This window comes from Centropristis striata, chromosome 18 (genome assembly GCF_030273125.1).
Source record: "Centropristis striata isolate RG_2023a ecotype Rhode Island chromosome 18, C.striata_1.0, whole genome shotgun sequence".
Classification (NCBI taxonomy): Eukaryota; Metazoa; Chordata; class Actinopteri; order Perciformes; family Serranidae; genus Centropristis; species Centropristis striata.
The window spans coordinates 7198673-7218011 of record NC_081534.1 but is presented as its reverse complement, the minus strand read 5'-3'; the positions used below and the strand labels follow the sequence as shown (position 1 = coordinate 7218011).

Here is a 19339-nt window from a genome sequence, read left to right as displayed (position 1 = left end):
TAAATAATTGTAACTATTATATATATATTAAAAAAAAAATCCTCTTAATTGTCTTTGAGTAGAACTCTGGCAGTCAACTTCCAGTCTGTTGTTGCTACATGACAAGAATTTGTGAGAAAGCTCATTGCAGCCATCTAAGATACCAAATAATATTTTAATTCTTGCATGGGCATGATTCAAGTCCAAGAGGGTATGTTTTCTCTGATCTCTTTCTTTCCAATGACCAGAAAGGGCTTCAAAATAGTTGAACACCAATTTGGCCTCAATATTCTTCAATCAAAATGTAACTAAAGGTTGTAAAATCAACCTAAAAAATGAAAAACTGAGCCTCACTCAAGACTTTGTATTGTACAGACCAGAGAATACACAGCTACTTTCCCCCAATACTCAGGTAAAATACTGAAAAATGTGCAGTACTTGACTACTTGCATATAAGGGAGTGATAAAACAGAAACACATATTAAAAATGATTGCTGATTCGGGCTGCATTGTCACTGCATTTCCGGTAGAATTTCTTAGAAAAACTGTCAGAAATCCATTCGGAGCCATGCAAATATTTATGTATATGTGCAAAACATTGTCCTCCACATTTGTTAACTTCCCTGCACCTTAAAACTAAACAGATGGACACATCTTACATTTTTGCATATTCAGCTGACCTGATGTGCCCTGACCTTGGTAAAACAAGTTTACACTACCAATTAATAAGACTTATTGAAGGTGCAACAGCTAAACACTGTGTCAATTTCCCCATTAATTAGTATGAAAAAAATACAACCTTCATAAGATATTACCGTTACTGATCAGTTTCTTTCTAATTAGAAATGAATTATGGGACCTATGAAATAAAGCATCTGTTTTGTGCTGAGAGTGAACCAAAGTCAGACACAGACTGACTGTAGGCATACTGTAGTTAAACAGCAGAAATGTGAACACTCAGATCTACTTGAATACATTAAATATTGATTAAATATGATACTTTAAATTATAAGAGTGGGTTTCTCTGTTTTTTCACCTTTGCTCCAACCCCTGATCCCTGACTGGAAGACAGAAAAACCTCAACTTGCATGCACACACGTCTCAGAGTTACACAAAGTATACCGACCCTATTGGTAGACTTGGGCGCCCAATCAGACTGGATTCTATTGGGGGTCATGGCCTCTTTGGAGCCAGCTTTGACCTGACAGGAAATGCGTGTGTGTGTGTGTGTGTGTGTGCTGGGGCACGGAAGGAGTGCTTTGCAGAACTGGAGCTCGCACTAAAAATAGAAAATATGTTGTTTTTCCCCCACTGGAGATACAGAGGAAATGGCTGAGGGCAATGGAGGAGCAGAACAAGAGATGTGGGGATGGAAGACTTGGCTGTCATGTCCTTGGCCATCTGCCCTGGCGCTGCCTGCCCAGGACGTTTGAGGATCAATAAAACTCCAAGATACACTCTATAACCTTCAGTGATTCAGTGCTTATACTAATTCTATATAAGATCCATCCAGTAGGAAATATCTCCTATCCCTATAGATTGGTTTTCTGATGATCCCAGCTTCATAAAAAAGTGATATAGTCTTCTTTGTCTCCTTGTCAATAGAGCTTTGTCATGGTGAGAGTCAATAATAGGAGGATTAAATAAATACAAACTCGCTAAAATGCACAGGTACTCACTTTCACATTTTCGCTCCATCTGTGAAGGAGCTTCGCACTCAAATTTGATCCCCCTATTTTTTTATCAGCGAGAGAGAGAGAGAGAGAGATAGAGAGAGAGAAAAAACAACTTCTTGCTGGCGCTTAATCCTCCGTGAATACATTTGCAGTGTGTACATATGTGTATGACCGTGTGTGTTTGTGAGCGAGCCAATCTGCCACACCGTTATTGAAGGCTGAAGATTTTTTTTTTGGGGCTTCTTTCCGCTAGATTTATTTTCTAATGTTGACGTTTATCACTTGAGCGGGCCCGCAATTCATCATCCCCCCCTCTTTCTTGTCAATAATCCGAAAGGGAGTCAATTTGCTAAAATGTGAATCTCTTTCTTTTATTTGGTTTCACCCCCCCTCCTCCCTCTCTCTCTCTCTCGCCATCCCTGTTTTCCTATCTGTGTCTTTGTCCTGTGGTGGCTCAGGTGAGAGTGGCTGTAGCCGGGTAACGCCGAGCCTTGCGGGAGGATTTAGGAGTGTCTTTGGAGCCGAGATGGCAGGCACCTAGCCCTGTGTGTGAGGTAAACCTCAATCGATTCCAAATCCCTCTGATCTTTCATTAGGTGCTCGTCACAAGCTGTCCCGCTCATCACTCAAGCACTTATACTGTAGCATAGTGTCTGGAGCTGGTAAATAGAGGGGAATATAAAAGGACATTGCGGCTGGGCTTTGATCTTAGAAAACATCCGTCGCTATCTAAGAAAATGCAGCTACTTAAAGACAGATTATGTGTTGTAAGTACCAGTGTTGGGCAGTATTGTCTCCAAGCTGATTCTTGATATTTGCTAATAGAACTAACCCGACATATAACCCCCTAAAACCTGCTAAAGCCTTTTTTGTACAGATTTAACAAATGAGACATGACAATTCCAGCAAGTTTACACTACATCATTTTCCAGCCATTCACTGTGGCAGCTGTGAAAGAATGTAACTGAATGTTTCTGCTAGTAAATATTTTTGTGCAAAATGTATTTTGTCATAATCAATGACAGATGGATATGTCTTTGGAACTAGAATAGCCAGACTGGTCTCTCCTAAAAAATGTATTTATAAGGCGTTTGTACATGCAGCAAAATGCAACTCACATTTATGCTTTAGATTGTCCTCTGCTGCCTTCTTGTGTAGTAGTAATGATCGAGGGTGATCATTACTACAACTACAGATAACTACATAGTTTAAATGGCGGATGTCACATTTGGAGAGGGAGGGAGTGGAGGTGGATCGGTCGAACAAACGGTGGACTTTCACCGAGGAGAACAGGGTTAGTGTCAGGTGTGAAAAAAGTAAATTACTTTTTAAGTAACTTCCGTTTTTTTACGTAACTCGTAATTACTTCACATCCTGCATTTATGTACATTTATTTACTGTTTGAACTGTCTTTTATAATGCCTGACCAGGACGTTTTTTGCCCTAAACCTAGGTCAAACTTCAGCCTTTTTACAACCGTAAACCGTACAGGTATGTAGGTATAATGACTTGTGTGCTACTTTTAGAGCGCTCCGCGGTACCGTGAGCTGTGAAACGCTTATTTTGACAAACTCTCATAGTATGTGTTGTTATGGGTGGTATTGACAAACAGTCTATTCTGTCTTTTAGGATGGAGATCTTGTCGAGAATGGCATTGGAGAGCGCTGAAATGGATGGTCCAATATCTCAAGTGGGGAGGCGTTCTTTCCATTTCGGTGTGTTCATGCACTTGAAGTCGTGATATAGAAATAACATGAACACTACAAATGGTAAGTGGACTAAGTCAAAGTGCTTTCACACTACAGATTATGCTACAGATTCACCCATTCACACACACTTTCATACACAGGTGGCTGAGGCTTCCCTGCACGATGCCATGGGATATGATTGGGAACTAATTTTTACGATTATTCTGACACCACATTACTGCAGCAAAAATACCCTTTCTTGCAACATTAACAAAGTTATTAGTAATTCATGTATCCGCCCTGTGATTCAGATCTGCTACAAAATTGATGTGTTCTTCCAATGGCCCATGCTACAGCCCTTCCAGTTTCATGAAAATAAGGCAAGTAGTGTTAACATTATTCTGCTGATAGATGGACAAAAAACCAAGTGGCGGTGTCGGACAATAACTTGTGCAACCTGGACTTGATTCCTGCTTTTAAAATGGCCGCCACTAAAATGGCCACAATCTTCCCACACCTCTGCGAGCATAACCTTAGCCTCCAGCAGGAGCTTTAGTAGAGATGTTTTTTGCACTGCAGCTGAATTCAAACCAACTGACCGATCGGCTAGCAGCGTCCCAATCTAGCCGTTAGTATGAAAACAATAGTGCTGAGGCAGTGTAGCAGAGAGAGAGAGAGAAAGATAAGAAGGAGTGAGAGATAAGAGGGGGAAAGCGGGTAGTGGGCGGTGGGGAGGGGGAGTGGGGCATCAGAGTGAGACAGAAAGGCAACACATAATTTGGAATTCACAGCCAATGTGCTGAGACCTATCTGAGCCAAGTTTGTCTCTGATCCTGCTCTGAATTCTAAAATACCCACATCTCTCTATCTCTCCCCCCAACAGAACTTCTTTCCTCCCACCTCTTTTTATTCTTTTTTCCCCTCTTTTTCATTCAGCCCCTTGTATTTGTTCTACTTTTGGATGTACACGCTGCTCCACTCTCTGTCTCTTTCATCTTCTCCTTCTGTCTCTTCATCACTGTAAGAATGGGATTCATGTCCTACCATGGAGCTGTGAAAACATGAGCATCCCCCAGAGGGGTGGCTGTCAGAGAGCAAAGTAAGGAGAAGGAGGCTCACTGTTTGTTGTTCCTCATTGAATTTTTCATCTTAATCCATGAAATATACATCGCCAAGGCCAGGGCTAAGGCCAAGGACCAGATGGGTACATTGTAATAATGTCGCTGTGTTTGTCCAACTTGAGCGGTTATTACTTGCTCTGCCGACATGTCTGTGTGTGTGTGTGTGTGTGTGTGTGTGTGTGTGTCTGCTACATATACTATTCCCCCCAAAGTGCCTTTGGTTGACATGAATGACTGACAGGCAGATGTCCCTGAAGAGCCCTAGAATCAGGTTTGGAGTGTCAGTGCCAGTGTACCGTGGTGTAAGAATTTGTTAAAGCAGCCTGAGAAGTGTGTTTGTGTGTGTATGTGTGTGTGTGTGTGTGTGTGTGTGTGTGTGTTATGTGTGTGTTTATATATGAACATGGCTGTAGTGGAGGGCGTGAGATAACAAGTGAGCGTGTGGGCGGATGTGTACTGAAGCCAGAGTGGGAAAACTAAAGAGTGCAGGCTCTTGTGTTACATATGTTTCTGTGTATCCATGCATGCTCTGTTTGAGACAATACAAGACACAAAGAGGCTTTTGGTGTAATGTGCATTTAAGTGTGGATCTTTGGATTTTGTGTTTTCAGTTACAGCCAAGGTGGCTGTGGAATGTGTTAATTATTTATAAAACACTCAGAACCTCCATCCTTGATTATTCCGTGTCAAGCCACGAACACACAACGATACTTAAACAGAAGAGTATGGACTTGTTTCCTGTAATATTCAATACCCTTAGGCTAGAAAGTGTGATTTTTTTCTAATATAAAAAAAATAAATCTCTTTACTATTTATGTTTAAATTAAACAATACCTTATACCATTGTCAAAATGAGTATGATTGTTACAAGTAAAAAAAAAAAATACTATCATTGCAATTATAGTATACTATTTTTTTTCCTTCTTTTTCTTAACTTACGTTTATTTATTATGGTAGTCCCGTCACCTTCGTAACTTCACTTCTGGCATTAACGTACATTTGTTTACTGTTTGTAAACCGTCTAACCAGGAAGTTTTTTGCTCTAAACCTATGTCAGTGGTTTTGTAGCCTAAATTCACAGAAACTGCAGCCTTTTTTACAACCGTGAACCATACGTGTTTGTATAATGATGTGTGTGCTATTTGTACAATGCTTGGTGGCACCATGAGCCGCTTTTGACAAACGATCAACGTAAATTTTTGCCACTTAAGTAAAAAATCAACTCAGGCTTGAGAGGCATTATTAGCCAATCCTGTTGCCCCGTCTTGTTAAGGGAGACTGAATCATAATCTGCCTTTATAGTTATTATTTTAGTTCAGTCACACATGTACATACTCCTCAACAAAATAGCTAATTGACCCACATAAAACTAACTGGTCAGGAAGCACAATTCTATCATAGGAGTTGGAGTTGCACCTAGTTAATACACTGGATTTGGATCAGTGCCGATACTTTTCTAATTAAGATGAATGGTTTATGAGCCAGATGTGACTAATCAAGTTTCTTTGTCAATATCATTGTAACATTCAGAGTTCTTGTCTCCATTTAACCTGGGGCAGCAACTCACGTTAGAGTGTCACAACAATCCCAGGCCTCATTTAGAGTACGGAAATATGTCCCAACAGGTCTTTTTCGCAGCAGACATTTTGCCTCGTCGTAGTCGGAAAAGCACAGGTGTTTCTATTAACATTAACTATTGTTCCCTGTAAGCTTTGACAGTGTGATGGGGAGCCAGCTTTAAACTGAAACAGCTACATGGAATTTGGCTTTAATTAATTTGCCCATTTACCCCTGTGCTTTTCCCTTATGTTAAGTCAAAAAGTCCTCTGTGAAAAAGCCCTGTTAAATTTATTTGACAAAAAAAAAGCAGTGGAAACAGATTGGTGCTGGTTATTGACAATGTCAATGTTGTTTTTTCAGGGTTTCATAGGAGGGAGGGTTGAAGAAAGCTGCCTCCATAAATAAAAACCTGCCTCCAGATCAGCCAATAGCAACATTCAATTGCAATAGCACGGTTTCAACCAGTAGAGGGGCATATTTATGATGTATTCATATATAATACAATATACGGATAAAATGTACCAAAATGTCAAGATGGTGAAAGTGGTTTTGGTTGGTTGGTTGGTATGATAACTCTTATGGACCTCAACATGTTAACCATACTGGTATAAGTCCATGCACATGAGATAATTAGTTATATTAAATGTAAAATTAGAATCCAAAGTATCTCACTACGCAATTTCTTAACATTGCAGTACAGTAGAATCCCTGAAATTTTGTTACATATTGAGGTGATGGGATTGCTATCAGGGAAGTATAGGATTAGACTGGTGCATCCCTAATGGGAATACTGTTTAGTTCTCTGGGCATACATAATAAGGCCTGCTGTATGTAAATGTAAACAAAAAGCTTTACATTTAACTAATTGTCGAGCTAATTCTGCATTATCTGACTCAAATGTATCTTAACCGCTTTCAGATCAAACACAACCTTGAAATCCCAAATACAAACAAACATGAATGATCATGTAGTGTTTCACAGCTGCTCATGTTAGTATCTGCTGTAGCATGTAAAGGTTTACATCCCACACATATGTTTGCTCACCATCTGGCAGCTAGTATGCCAGTTAAGCTCAGCCTGCTGTGAAAAGTCATTATGTCAGTGTCACCCCGAGGGAGGCTATAGTGCTAATAATGTGGTATTATATATTGACCTCATAAGAAGCAGCCTGTGCTGGTGCCAATAATATTCCTGAAATGATAATTATAATTAAGTTAATAGGTTAAATAACAGCCGTAAGGTGAACTAATACAGTCTGTTGTATCACCTGGAAAATCTGAATAATAAAGCAGTAGAGATAAAAATGACTCAGCTTCACAGAAATACTTATTTATCAGCAAAGTTACAATAATGCTGACTGCGTGTACTGCATGCAACTAGTTGTGAAAACAGCTGCGAGGTATATTTCCTGCGCTCTTTATTTCCATGGGGGGAATCAAATGTGGGAGGTAAGGAAATACAAACTCAAATAAGAAGCTGTAATGTTATCAGAGGCCATGAGCCATAACCGCGATAATATCTATCTTTCTCTGCCGCGGTAGGGTAACTCGATAGAGGCAATACATTGCTGGCCATATACGCGCTGATGCACACAGGTACACATCAAACATCTTATATTAGGTCTGTCAAAGGCAGAGGGAGAGAGAGGGAGGGTGGGAGGGAGGTAGATGGGGAAACAGACAATGTTAGACAAACACATTCAGACAGAGTAGAAGCTGATGGATGGATGGGGAAGACAGGAATGAGTGAAGAACTAAATGAATTATGCATCTGCACTCCTGCTTTAATACATTAAAATATACATGCATTAGTATATGTATGCATGTAACGTATGTAAGGGCGATGGGAAATATGGATACAGCACAGTCTGTACTCCACAGCCATTCATCTCATTCCACATCTTGTGTCTGAGTGTCTGCACTTGGGTTTTCAATTATCCAGCAGCCGCACCTTTTCTGTCTGCGAATTAGCATGAGGGGAAAACTCAAGTGGGTAATGGAATTCCGTGTGCCGTCGCTACATCACAAAATATGAGCCTGATTGGTTGTCGATGTATGCTTTAATGATTTAAAATACCTCCAGGGACGGAGGGGAGAGTGTGAATGTGTGTGTTTAACACATGCCGGGTGAGATCAGATGAGAAATATGCGTGAGTTTAAGACATCTGGAGCATCTGTCCACCCATTTGTTTAAGTTTTATGAAGACTATTACTATTATCACCAAAAAAGGGGGTTTTATTTTGATCTTAACACCAAACCATAAAAATGTGACTACTAATGTGATTTCTGGGGGAAATTTAAGGCTTTTTAACACCTTCCATGAACGACCTGCTGCTGTCTGTTGTATTAAATATTAATGTTGTTAGATCTCAGCGCTGCTTTTGACACTATAGACTACCACATCTAGAACGCCTGGAGCACTGGGTGGGGATTTCAGGCACCACACTTAAATAGAGAAGGAGACACTTTTCAGTTTCTCTTGGTTTTACATCGTTGTCTGCTTCTGCCTCCCTCTCGTATGGAGCACCACAAGGGTCGGTGCTTGGCTGTATTTCATTTTCTTTGTATATGTTGTCTCTCACCACATTATGGAGAAGCATTCAAGTGACATATCACCGTTATGCTGATTACACACCTCCCTTTGAGACCTGGCAGCCCTGATGAGCTGAAACAACTGTTTGACTGCCTAAACAATATGAAGCGTTGGATTTGGAGTAATTTGTTAAAAATAAACGAGTAAGAGTAAGACTGAAATTTAAATTTTTGTATCTCAAGATATTGCTAAAAAGCTGGCTTGCGACTTGAGACCACTCTCTGGTTATGTCACACAATACACTAAGAATCTAGGCATTTTATTAGATCCCCAATCTAAAGTTTGTTAAATATATAAATTCAGTTGGTCAAGTAACCTTTTTAGGGTTTTAAGCAAGGACAGCTTTTTTGTTGAGATTTCGAGACGGCTTTATTTCTTCCCACCTGTATTATTACAACAAACATTTCGCTACACGTCCACAAACAAAATCTAAAGAAATTGTGTTATTGCATCATTGCACTGGTAGCCAGTGAAATTTCATGCTGACTGCAAAATTTGACTTTTTGTTTAAAACTTCCAATGGGCTAGCTCCAGCAGACTTTTTACATCCCTACAGTCCTCCAAGAACTCTGAGGTCATCTGATTAACTGCAGCTTTTCCATCCCAGATAGTCATTCCAGGCGTAAAGGTGACATTGCTTTCTCTGAAGCCGAACACAAGATGCTGAACTGCCCCAGCCATGAAATGTTTTAAAGGCAGACTAATGTGTTTTATCCATGGCCATATGTTTTGTCGTTGTGTAATTGACGATTTTTTTATTATTTTTTTTACTGTGTAAGGCACTTTGGCCAACTTGGTATTGTTTTGAAATTGTGCCTTATAAATAAACAGACTTGACTTTCTAACTTTAAATTCAAATTAAACAATCTCAGTTCTGCTTGAAATGTTAAAAGCTCACAAACAAGTAATAAAGTAGCCATTACAATGAGAAAGGTTTATAGTTCAAACAAAAGCAGCCAAGCTTTTAAGAGCTTAAATGTCACGTTATCCATAAACTGGCTATTGGAGTTTTCATTGTAATGACTTGCACTTTTACCTGCAGAGAATGTGTTGCAATTCTCACACAGTCTTTATCTTGTCAGGTGTCTTGCAGTGATTTTTCTCCCTTAATTGGAAACCAAAAGAGCTGCCAGACATGAAACTTGATGGAGCGTTCTCAATTTCAGCTTCGCTTGACTCCAACTTGTCACCTACGTCTCCCACAGAAGTGAGTTCATCTGGGCTCACTGGAGCTGTGATGAACCAGGCGCCGGCTCGCCCTCGCCTCGAACTAAAGTAGAGACTGCACTGTTCAAACATTGTAAAAGAGAGAAGATGGGGTCTCTCTGGTGGCTGAGGCACAGACAGTGTTATAGTCATGCCCTGTTTTCAGTCACACAGCCAGGACTTTGGTTACATGTCATTCTCCTCCCTCTATCTGCAGATCTTCCCAGTAACTGGTGATTAACCCTAAGAGACCCGTGGGACCGTCAGAGATCTCGGCCGACATTACTGTCTTTAAGAGGCTGTAACTGACTCCATTTTAAAGCCAGAGTGAAGATACTGGTATCACATGAAACTAAAAGACCTAAGGCATCAATCCATGAAATGCTAGCTTGTCAGGAAGAGGATGTCTCACATAAGACATCTCTACTAAGATATCTCCCCTTTACAGACATGCCCAATTTATGCTAATCCCATACAGTTTTGGCAAAATCAATGCAGTTTTTTTTTTTGCCTAATGCATTTGAATATTTCTGCATAAAGGGGGTGCAACACCAGTATTAGAATTGCATAAACTGGGTATCACTGTAAAGCTGAGACTTGATGTGCATTTAATGAGCTCGCTTTTATTGAGGTGTGATGATGTTTGTCCCCATAACAGCCATATCATTATAGTGACACCACTTTTTGAAACTTGATATCAGCGTCTATGATGACCTGTTGAGACCTCCAATAATCACAGCTTCATGAAACTTTGCCACCACAAACTAAAATGTCGAGCAATTAGAAACCAAATTACAGCATTGATTTTTTTCCTCGAGGTCTTTGTGTCTTGATGTGGAATTTTAGAGGGATTTTAACCATTTTTATCAACACACAAGTGGTCAAAAAACATTTGTACCAAATGTGTATAAAAAATGGTATCAACCCAAAATTTGCTGGAATGGCCATCATATACTTCAAACTTTGAATACTTCGAATGTTCTAAGCTGTTCTAAACTTTAAACTTTCCTTGATGACAAGAAAGAGCAGCATCTGAAATAAATATTCAGGTCCCCAGCTTTCAGATGGTGTATACCACTTGTATGTGCCATGTACTGTTGACCTACTATCCCCCCCTAAAAGAAGCCAAAAATGATCTATGTTGTTGTCTAAAGGTTAAACTTAATGATACCCCAGTAACAGGCTGTGTTTTTAAAGAAATAATAATGCTGATTTTCCTTCAATTTCAAGACAATATTGTGGCGGTTTAAAAAACTACAAAAAAAAACCCTTTAATACCAGCAGATTTATCTCTGTAATACTCTTACGTCAATGTCATTTAAGCAGCGCAGTTTCTTAAAGTTTGCCTCGTTAATTTTCCTGTCTTGTCTGTTTGTGGCAAAAAAAAGTATTTTTTCCACCCAAATAATGTAGTAGAGATGAGATTCTGAAGAATCTCATGTGATTCTCTATGTGTGTGTGTGTGTGTGTGTGTGTGTCTTGGGTAATCTTCACCTGCAGTCGTGTGTAGTCCCTGGTGAGAGGCTGTGTGAGTCACAACTGGCACATCTAGCCCACGGCTTAGAGTCTTTCTGTCATGGATTTAAGCTTACACACACACACATACACACACACTTTAAATTTACAAACCCCACATACACACATTACCACTAATCACTGCGCTATTGCGACAACCCCCTTTTGACTCAACTTAAACTATGAAGTCACCTGTGATTTTTGTTCTCCATGCAGCTTTAGGTTGTTATCTCAGCATTACACTGAGATTATCTTTTACTATGTGCAACACGAAACACAAGACGTCCCTGGCCGTTTTTATGCTCCGCATTAAAACTCAGAAATTGAATGAGCTCGTAAATGAAATACCAGCAATGGCAAAATGTCGTGCTCACCTCCGCAAATTACCCCAAATTGCCCCTCAGATTTCAAACCAAGCATGCAGTTGTTTTTAGCAGTTAAAATGTAAACACTACAATCAGCATTTTAATTCATGATTGCCAAACAAGCCGTGAGCTAATCACGGAGTGGAGGGAGAGGAGATAATGAAGAAAGCAACAAAAAAAGAGAGGGAGACTAAGGAGGGAGTCAGTGATTAGGTCTTGCCTCAAAATGTGTGTTTTTCTCTGTGCTGTGGGCTCTGCATTTTTAAGGAATGCCATCTACGCTCTTTTTTCCCTCTGTCAGAAAAAACTGCAAGCATGAGATATTCAAGTCAAAGTCAAGGTCAGTCAATGAAATTCATGATCTCCTGGTGTAGTTTTATTAAAAAGGAACTGTATGCAACGTAACAGTATGAGGCCCACCACTGTGAAATGGCAACTTTTATTTAAAACTGTGCAGAAGTGCCTATATTCTTGACTGAATGAAGGCAAAAATTACATATCCCAACACCCCTGACTATAAACTGAATATAGACAGAGATCATTTAAGTCCCGCCCACAGAAGAGGGGAAAACAATTAATCTCTCTCCATTGACTTTGTATTGTGTAAAGGAGCCTCCATGACAATTTTGTCAAGAAAAATGTCTAAAAAATGCTGTGTGGTGAAATGTACTACCAACAGGGTAAAGAAACAACACTATGTTTTAAAAATCTGACAGAAGTCAGATAGGCTTATACAGATGTAAGGCATTAGCAGCAAGAATGAGAAAACTGCTGGATCCCGTCAGTAATGTTATGTTGTAATGTTACATATTATATGCAGCAAGCATTTTCTCACTAAGTCAAATATTCAAATTTCAATTTTAGGCTAAATATATTTATTGTAAGTTAAGCAAAAACATTTTGACAGTATGAAACTATTGTTGTAGTGGAATGTGGATAAAGCAGATGTTAGCTTGCAAGTGCATTAGCTTGCTAATACATAGCTAACATTCATTTGCTAACAGCTATCTTACCCTCTCTGGTAGACATAATATAAATAAATAATAGTGTTCAAGCCTTTTGTTGTATATTGTGGCTCCAATTATTTTCCCCTCAGGTGGTCAGGTTTTCAGAGTATGATTTTTAGAGATATTAGATAATAGGTTAGACATATATCCTGTCTTAATCATTATCAACATTTTTGGCGGGAAAATAGTAGTACAGACGTATCACATTCCATGGCTGTCTCCTATTGACCCTGCTAGCTCTGTTTTTTTTGCACCATGTTCAGTAATTTTGCAAGTATGCAAGTGACCTGTTTATTTGTTTCTTGATTTTGAAGATTTTAGTGATAGAAAACTTTAATAATAATTTACGCATACTTATGAAGGGATTTCTTTCATTGCTTCAAAAATGTGACACTAGGCTTCAATGGTGGCATCCATCCACCAAATAACAATCATTCCTCAGACATTAAAACTAATTTTGAGGTTCAAGCTAAGTTTAATATGTAGGACTGGTATTAAAAAAAGTTACAATTATGTACGTTTAAAAAAAGTCAATAACAAGTCATTTTCAGTAACACTTTCTATGAAGCCCATTTCTAAAAATACTTTATAAATATACTTATTTGCTATAATCTTCTTACTGCACTAACTACTATGGCATCCAGGAACTGAGCGAATCTGACCAGGTCAAATAAGAGAGGAATGAGGGGAAGACTATTTCCAACATTTGTCCGAGAGGAGGCCCACCTCAGACTTTGAAAACCTGTGATCTATGAAATATAAAAAAATATAAAAAAGGGTGATGCTTCTAAGCAATAACACACCTGCTGTTGCAATTTAGCAACACCTTACAACACCCTCCAAACAAAATGAAAATAAAAAATATATAATCGATGCTTGGGTTTCAGAAGTTTAAAAGTATAAACTGCAGAAGTTATTTTCTCTTATGTGGTCTCGACCACACTGTATATACTCAGCTCTCAAAATGTTAAAGTGTGATTACTGTATTTAGACTTTAGTGTGCTGATTCTAAAGTAGTGACCTAATAATTACAAAGGCTAAGGTAATGGCCCTGGGCTTGATAAGACCTTTGGTTAGACATATATCCTGAATCGACAGGCGTAACACGTTTAACCTTTTCTCCCAGACTCATCACTGAATGCAAAACGCTGACAGCGAAGACCTGACGTCTGTCATTAGGAGTTATTATCTAATGACATTTTAGTAAAGTCTGAAATATCTGCTAATTTTATAGCTACCACACATAAAACTCGAAGAGACAGAAAGGTTGTTTTAGCTGAGAATACAATACTCACATTGTGGTAACCTTCCTAGAGATCCAATATTCCCACGACTGCAGAATTGGAGAATAATAAGTCTAATGTGGGGCAAATGATAATGTATTATACAGATAACAACAACAAACATTAGAAGTGAGGTCAAGCAGTGGTTTATTTTCCTCAAGATGAAACCAAATCCACCAGTCTCCAAGCTAAATATTCACTCAAGGTCTAATTAATTATTTACACTTCACCTGTGGCAAAAAGTGTAGCTTTTTCTTCATTTGCTTTCTGCTCAATAGTAGTGTAATGGTGGGAAAAATGGAGCCTGGGAGTGTTGTGATCTTTGCCAAGTTTTTTTTTATAGTTTAAGGGTACAATCACTGTTAATATTAAATGAAACCCACTTTGTTTGTACACCCTTGGCTGACAATAAATCATTTGAAATATTAGCGGTGCAATGCTTCCCATGCAGCAAAATAAAAAACACAACACAGTCAGAACATGCTGCTTCTCTCAATGAATTGGCGAAATCTCGAGTCGCTTTTTTTTTTTTCTATCAATAAATTCATTAGTGCAGTGAGACTGGAGGAATGAAGACATTCGCCGCCCAACGACTCGCAGCCAAATTATAAGAGATACCCCGCTTGGCTAGCTATGCTGTGATATCTAAAAAGCTTGAATTAAAAATGCATTCCTTTCCCCTCCTTTAGGGGTTCCTGCAATTACTCAGTCAGTTAGGGACGCAGAAAGCCGTTTCCCACATTTGCTACTGTACGTCTTTATCATTTTTTTTCCACCATCCATGCCACTCCACTTCCTCTCTCTCTCACCTTTGCGCACACATGCAAACACACACATTCACTTCATCTCTCTATACTGTAAAGGCAGCTCAGAACTGCTTGTTGTTGGCCCTCATCTTTGCAGAGCAGATGGCTGCTTTTCTGCACACATGGCCAGCACTCAGGAGATGAGGGGAGCTCTTTAAGAAGAAAAAGACTTTCAATCTGCTTTAGCAACTGTAGCACCTCCTCATCATCACATCTTTTTTCGCATGGCGTCAGCAGCAACTCTCGCACCCCCACCCAACCCCACCTCACCTCACCCCACCCCACACTGCACCCACTGCTGCCTCTAACATCCCATTCAACGCTCTGCATTCATCTGGCTACTGTTGATGATTATTTAAATACTTAATGCTTATGTAAACGAGTCAAACACAAGGTCGCAGAGTGAGATTATTAAGATGCTGCATGGATGCACGGTCGACTGGCCAAGAATTCTAAATCGCAGCCCCCCCCCCTAGTTTCTATCATGTTTCTCCAACATGTGGGAAACACGCTGCATATGTATGGAGAGCCGCATTCATTATTCATGCTGGGAGCCAGTTTGAATGTGCTGGAGAAGTAGGGTTATTCTGGAAGAGGACGGCGAGCACAGACTTAGAGCAGGGGAGTAAGTTATCTTTTTTTTTTCTTTTATGGATCTGCACTGTTTGTATAATTCAGTTGGAGCATGATGGCTGAAGACTGCAATACCTAAGCCTTGAGGAATGGTTCACGGGGTTGTTTGTGGTCATTATATTGGTTCTAATGCCAAAACACGAGTTTGACTGATACGAGTTTATCAGTGGTGGAATGTAACTAAGTACATTTACTCAAGTACACATGTACAATTTTGAGGTATGTGTACTTTACTTGAGTATTTCTATTTTATGTAACTTTATACTTCTACTCCAACACATTTTGAGGCAAATATTGCACTTTTTACTCGACTACATTCACTACATTTATCCGACAGCTTTAGTTACTTTTCAGGTTAAGATTTAACATGAAAAACATTTAAAGTGATTGGGCATTTTTTTTAATTTAACCTCATGATAGTATATTAAGTAGTTAAAATGAGCCCTATCTTTACAAAATGAACACACTGCTTACATAAATGCATATATACAAATAATCTTACAATATATCCAGAATATATAGTACTGTGCAAAAGTCTGAAAAATGCCAAGAAGAACTGATGCTAGCTTGAAGGCAAAGGGTGGTCACACTAAATTTGGATTTGCTTTAGATTTTTCTTCTGTTTACTCACTTTGCATTTTGTTAATTGATAAAGATAAACTATTAATTATTTTTAATTAAACTATTTATTATTTCTATTTTGGAAAGACTTCTTATTCTACAGTTTTTTTTACACCTGCCTAAAAAAAAGCACAGTACTGATTATAACAATCACAGCATAACAAGTACTATTATTTTGATACTTCAGGTATATTTTTAAGCTGATACTTTTGTACTTAAGTAAGTATTGAATGCAGGACTTTTACTTCTAGTGGAGTCATTTCACACTGGTATTTTACTTAAGTAAGAGGTCTGAGTACTTCTTTCACTGGAGTTTATGGGCAACACAAAAACAAGCTATGATTAATTGAATTTAAAGGAGCAGCTTGAACCAGATATTTAGCCTTAACCTAATTAACCCTGAGGACCACGGTGGGTGTTAAACGCATGTTTGCTTTTTTAAAAAAGAAGCAAAATGACACCATTTATAATAGAAAAAAACTGTAAAAGTAGATTTTATCATTAGATTTCTAAAATGTCGCAGAACAAATGATGTGTGATGACCACTCCCATCATAAAAAAAGTACCAAATCTAAGGTTAAAATAATAATATTTCATGAAAATCATTTTTAACATGTCTCATTTCAAATGTATCCAATAATAAACCATTTGCCCTGATCAGATTCTGTGAAAAAACATGACATTCTGAGCTCCTCAGTATTACTGGGGGGCTATGAATGACTCAGCTGAGATGACCATCATGTGCCAAAAATTCTGTGAAACTTTCTCTTAACTGCAGGCTGTTTACACAGACCAGAGAGCAGAGGACAAGAAAGGTTATAAGCTGAGGTTATAAAAATATCAACTGTGGCTAACACTTGCAAAAATATGATTCATGGCATTATAACTGTGTTACTTTTGTGAATACTACTCAAGAGACATTTTTGAGTTCTCCTTGCTTCTAGCCATGGTACAGCCACGTACTGTTCCCATAGAGGTGCAGAACTTATATATTCCAGTGAAAAAGGAGGGCACAGAGAGTAAAATGTAACAGGAGCAAAAACCCTGAAACTGAAACTGAAACTGGGGGTTCAGAGGGTAAAAGAAAAGACTTCAGCAGAGTCACTGTAGTATTCAAGCAGACATACCATGAAAACACTCACTTATTGCTCCCTGTGCACATACATTTACCTACCAGCCTCCAAAGTGCAAAATGAGATAACCCAATCAGTTTTTATGGGCTGCATAAATCAGAAAACAGTGGATTCAACAAGCCAATCAGATTTGGCTCCCTTTCGTATCATACAGGCTCATTTATATGCACAGGTGCATCTCAATCCATTAGAATATGATGGAAAAGTCCATTTCCAGTAGTTCAAGTCAAATAGCCCCAACCAATTATTGAGTGTATATAGATGGACATACTTTTCAGAGGCAACATTTCCATATTAAACATACTTTTTAAAATTGGTCTTTTGTAATATCAAAAATGTTTTGAGACACTTAATTTGAGGTATTCATTAAATGTAAGCCATAATCATTATAATTAGAAGAAATTAAATAAATTAAGACATCAATTGTTTCATTCTGTGTGTAATAGATCTATGTAATGTGTTATTTCCACTTTTTGATTTGAATTACTGACATAAATAAACTTTTCTATTATATTCTAATTTATTGAGATGAACCTATATATGCTCAAAAGTTCTATTAGAAACCCAAAATACACGTTCAAACCAGGATTTGAGCATAATAATTCACCGTTAAAATGATAGACATTAGTACTTACGATGTGGAGCATGATGTAGTCGCCCAGACGCGGCGCGCTGTCGATGCGGACGAGGATGCCGTCTTTGATGGTTGTGCTGAAGCCCACCGCCAGCCGGTCAGTCCGCGTGCTCGGCCTCTCATTATTTGGCCACGTGTATGTGATCAGACCCCCTCCTTTACCAAAGATATAGGTGGTGCCAGCTGTTGAAACACAAGAAGCGGAAAAAGACCTGGAATTAGATTTATTGTAGGCGAAATAGATGCAGATAAAAAGAGAAACGGGTAAAATCCAATACTGTGATGTACAAACATACCATAATTAGACAGTAGGGAGTACAGACTCGTCACCAACAAGACACTTTCCTGACAAAACTAGATCCAAACCTCCATTAAGGGCTAAAGCTGCTGTAATTCCTTTACAGCTACTTTGCCACTGCTGCAATGTAATTGTGTCGAGTTCTATTTTAGGTTTTTAATGGTATTCAGCCACCACCACCTTTTGGGTAGAAGTCAGCAGCTCCCCTGGCGCCATCTATGACCTATCCAGCTCTTAAATATAGCCCCTTCCCAGGGAATAACAGCAAGTATGGCCAGAACCGGATAAGTCTCCCAATCCTCATGTATTATATATGAGACCTGCAACCAAAGAACAAAGGCTGGCACAAGAAAGAGGAGAAGGGATGGGAAAAAAAATCGAAGAACCTTCGTCTGGTTTAATTTGACAAATGCAGTGTAGAAAAAAACGCGGCCTCTGTACCAGTGGGGGTTGAGAAGCTCACCAGAATGAAAATTTTTGTTATTACATCAGCCTCTATGCAGATTTGTGTCAGATTAGAGGCTCTGATTGAATCAAGCCTGGCCCTGAGACACAGAGTCTGTGGAAGTTGTTTGCGGATTTCCTTTTTCTATAATCACGTGAAATAATAAAAAATAAATAAAAAAAGGGAAAAGTTTCGTTGTTTGGTTGCAGGGTTGGATTCAATTCCAACTTCTGAATGTTCCCTAAGGTGCGTCAGAATTAAAGCACTGAATCCTTGAGCCGCTTAGCCATCTCGTCCACATTTAGGCAAAGATAATCAAGAGATCAAAGGCATTAGACCTACAGCAGATAGACTAGTGGGTGAATCAATATGGGAGACGAAACAGACTCCTGTGGCCTAAGGATAGTGGAAAGCATTTGGCCCACCTCACAGGCTGACAGGGGATTGCTAATGAAGTCTCCAAGCTCTTGCATCAATGTATAAATTCATTTTTCCCCCCTGCCTCCTCTGCTATCCCTCTCTTCCACATCACCTCTCTCTGCGTCTCCCCTCCCTGTCGTTCCTCTCTTTTCCATTCACTTCCTCTCCCAGTCACCTGAACATCTGTTTGGCCTTGTGATGGGTGCCCAGCTGTCTCACAGTTTCCCCTATGAAGCGGCCAACAATCTGCTCCGTGGTCCACAATACCCTGGAGACCGCAAGAACATATGGATGCGAGGAGGAGTAAGAGAGAGGGAGAGAGTCTATCGGCCAGATGAGTGTCTCTATTTGCCTTC

At 39.2% G+C, this 19339-nt stretch overlaps 1 protein-coding gene across 4 annotated transcripts in view; it reads right to left on the bottom strand.

Moving 5' to 3' along the window:
* The window catches only part of nrxn3b (neurexin 3b), a 367630-nt gene that overhangs the window by 75613 nt on the left and 272678 nt on the right, over positions 1-19339 (bottom strand). For all 4 annotated transcript variants that reach the window (XM_059356778.1, XM_059356779.1, XM_059356776.1 and 1 more), the window contains one exon: positions 17822-18003. In XM_059356778.1, coding sequence (XP_059212761.1) covers positions 17822-18003 — 182 coding nt within the window. The remainder of the gene's footprint in view (positions 1-17821; positions 18004-19339) is intronic.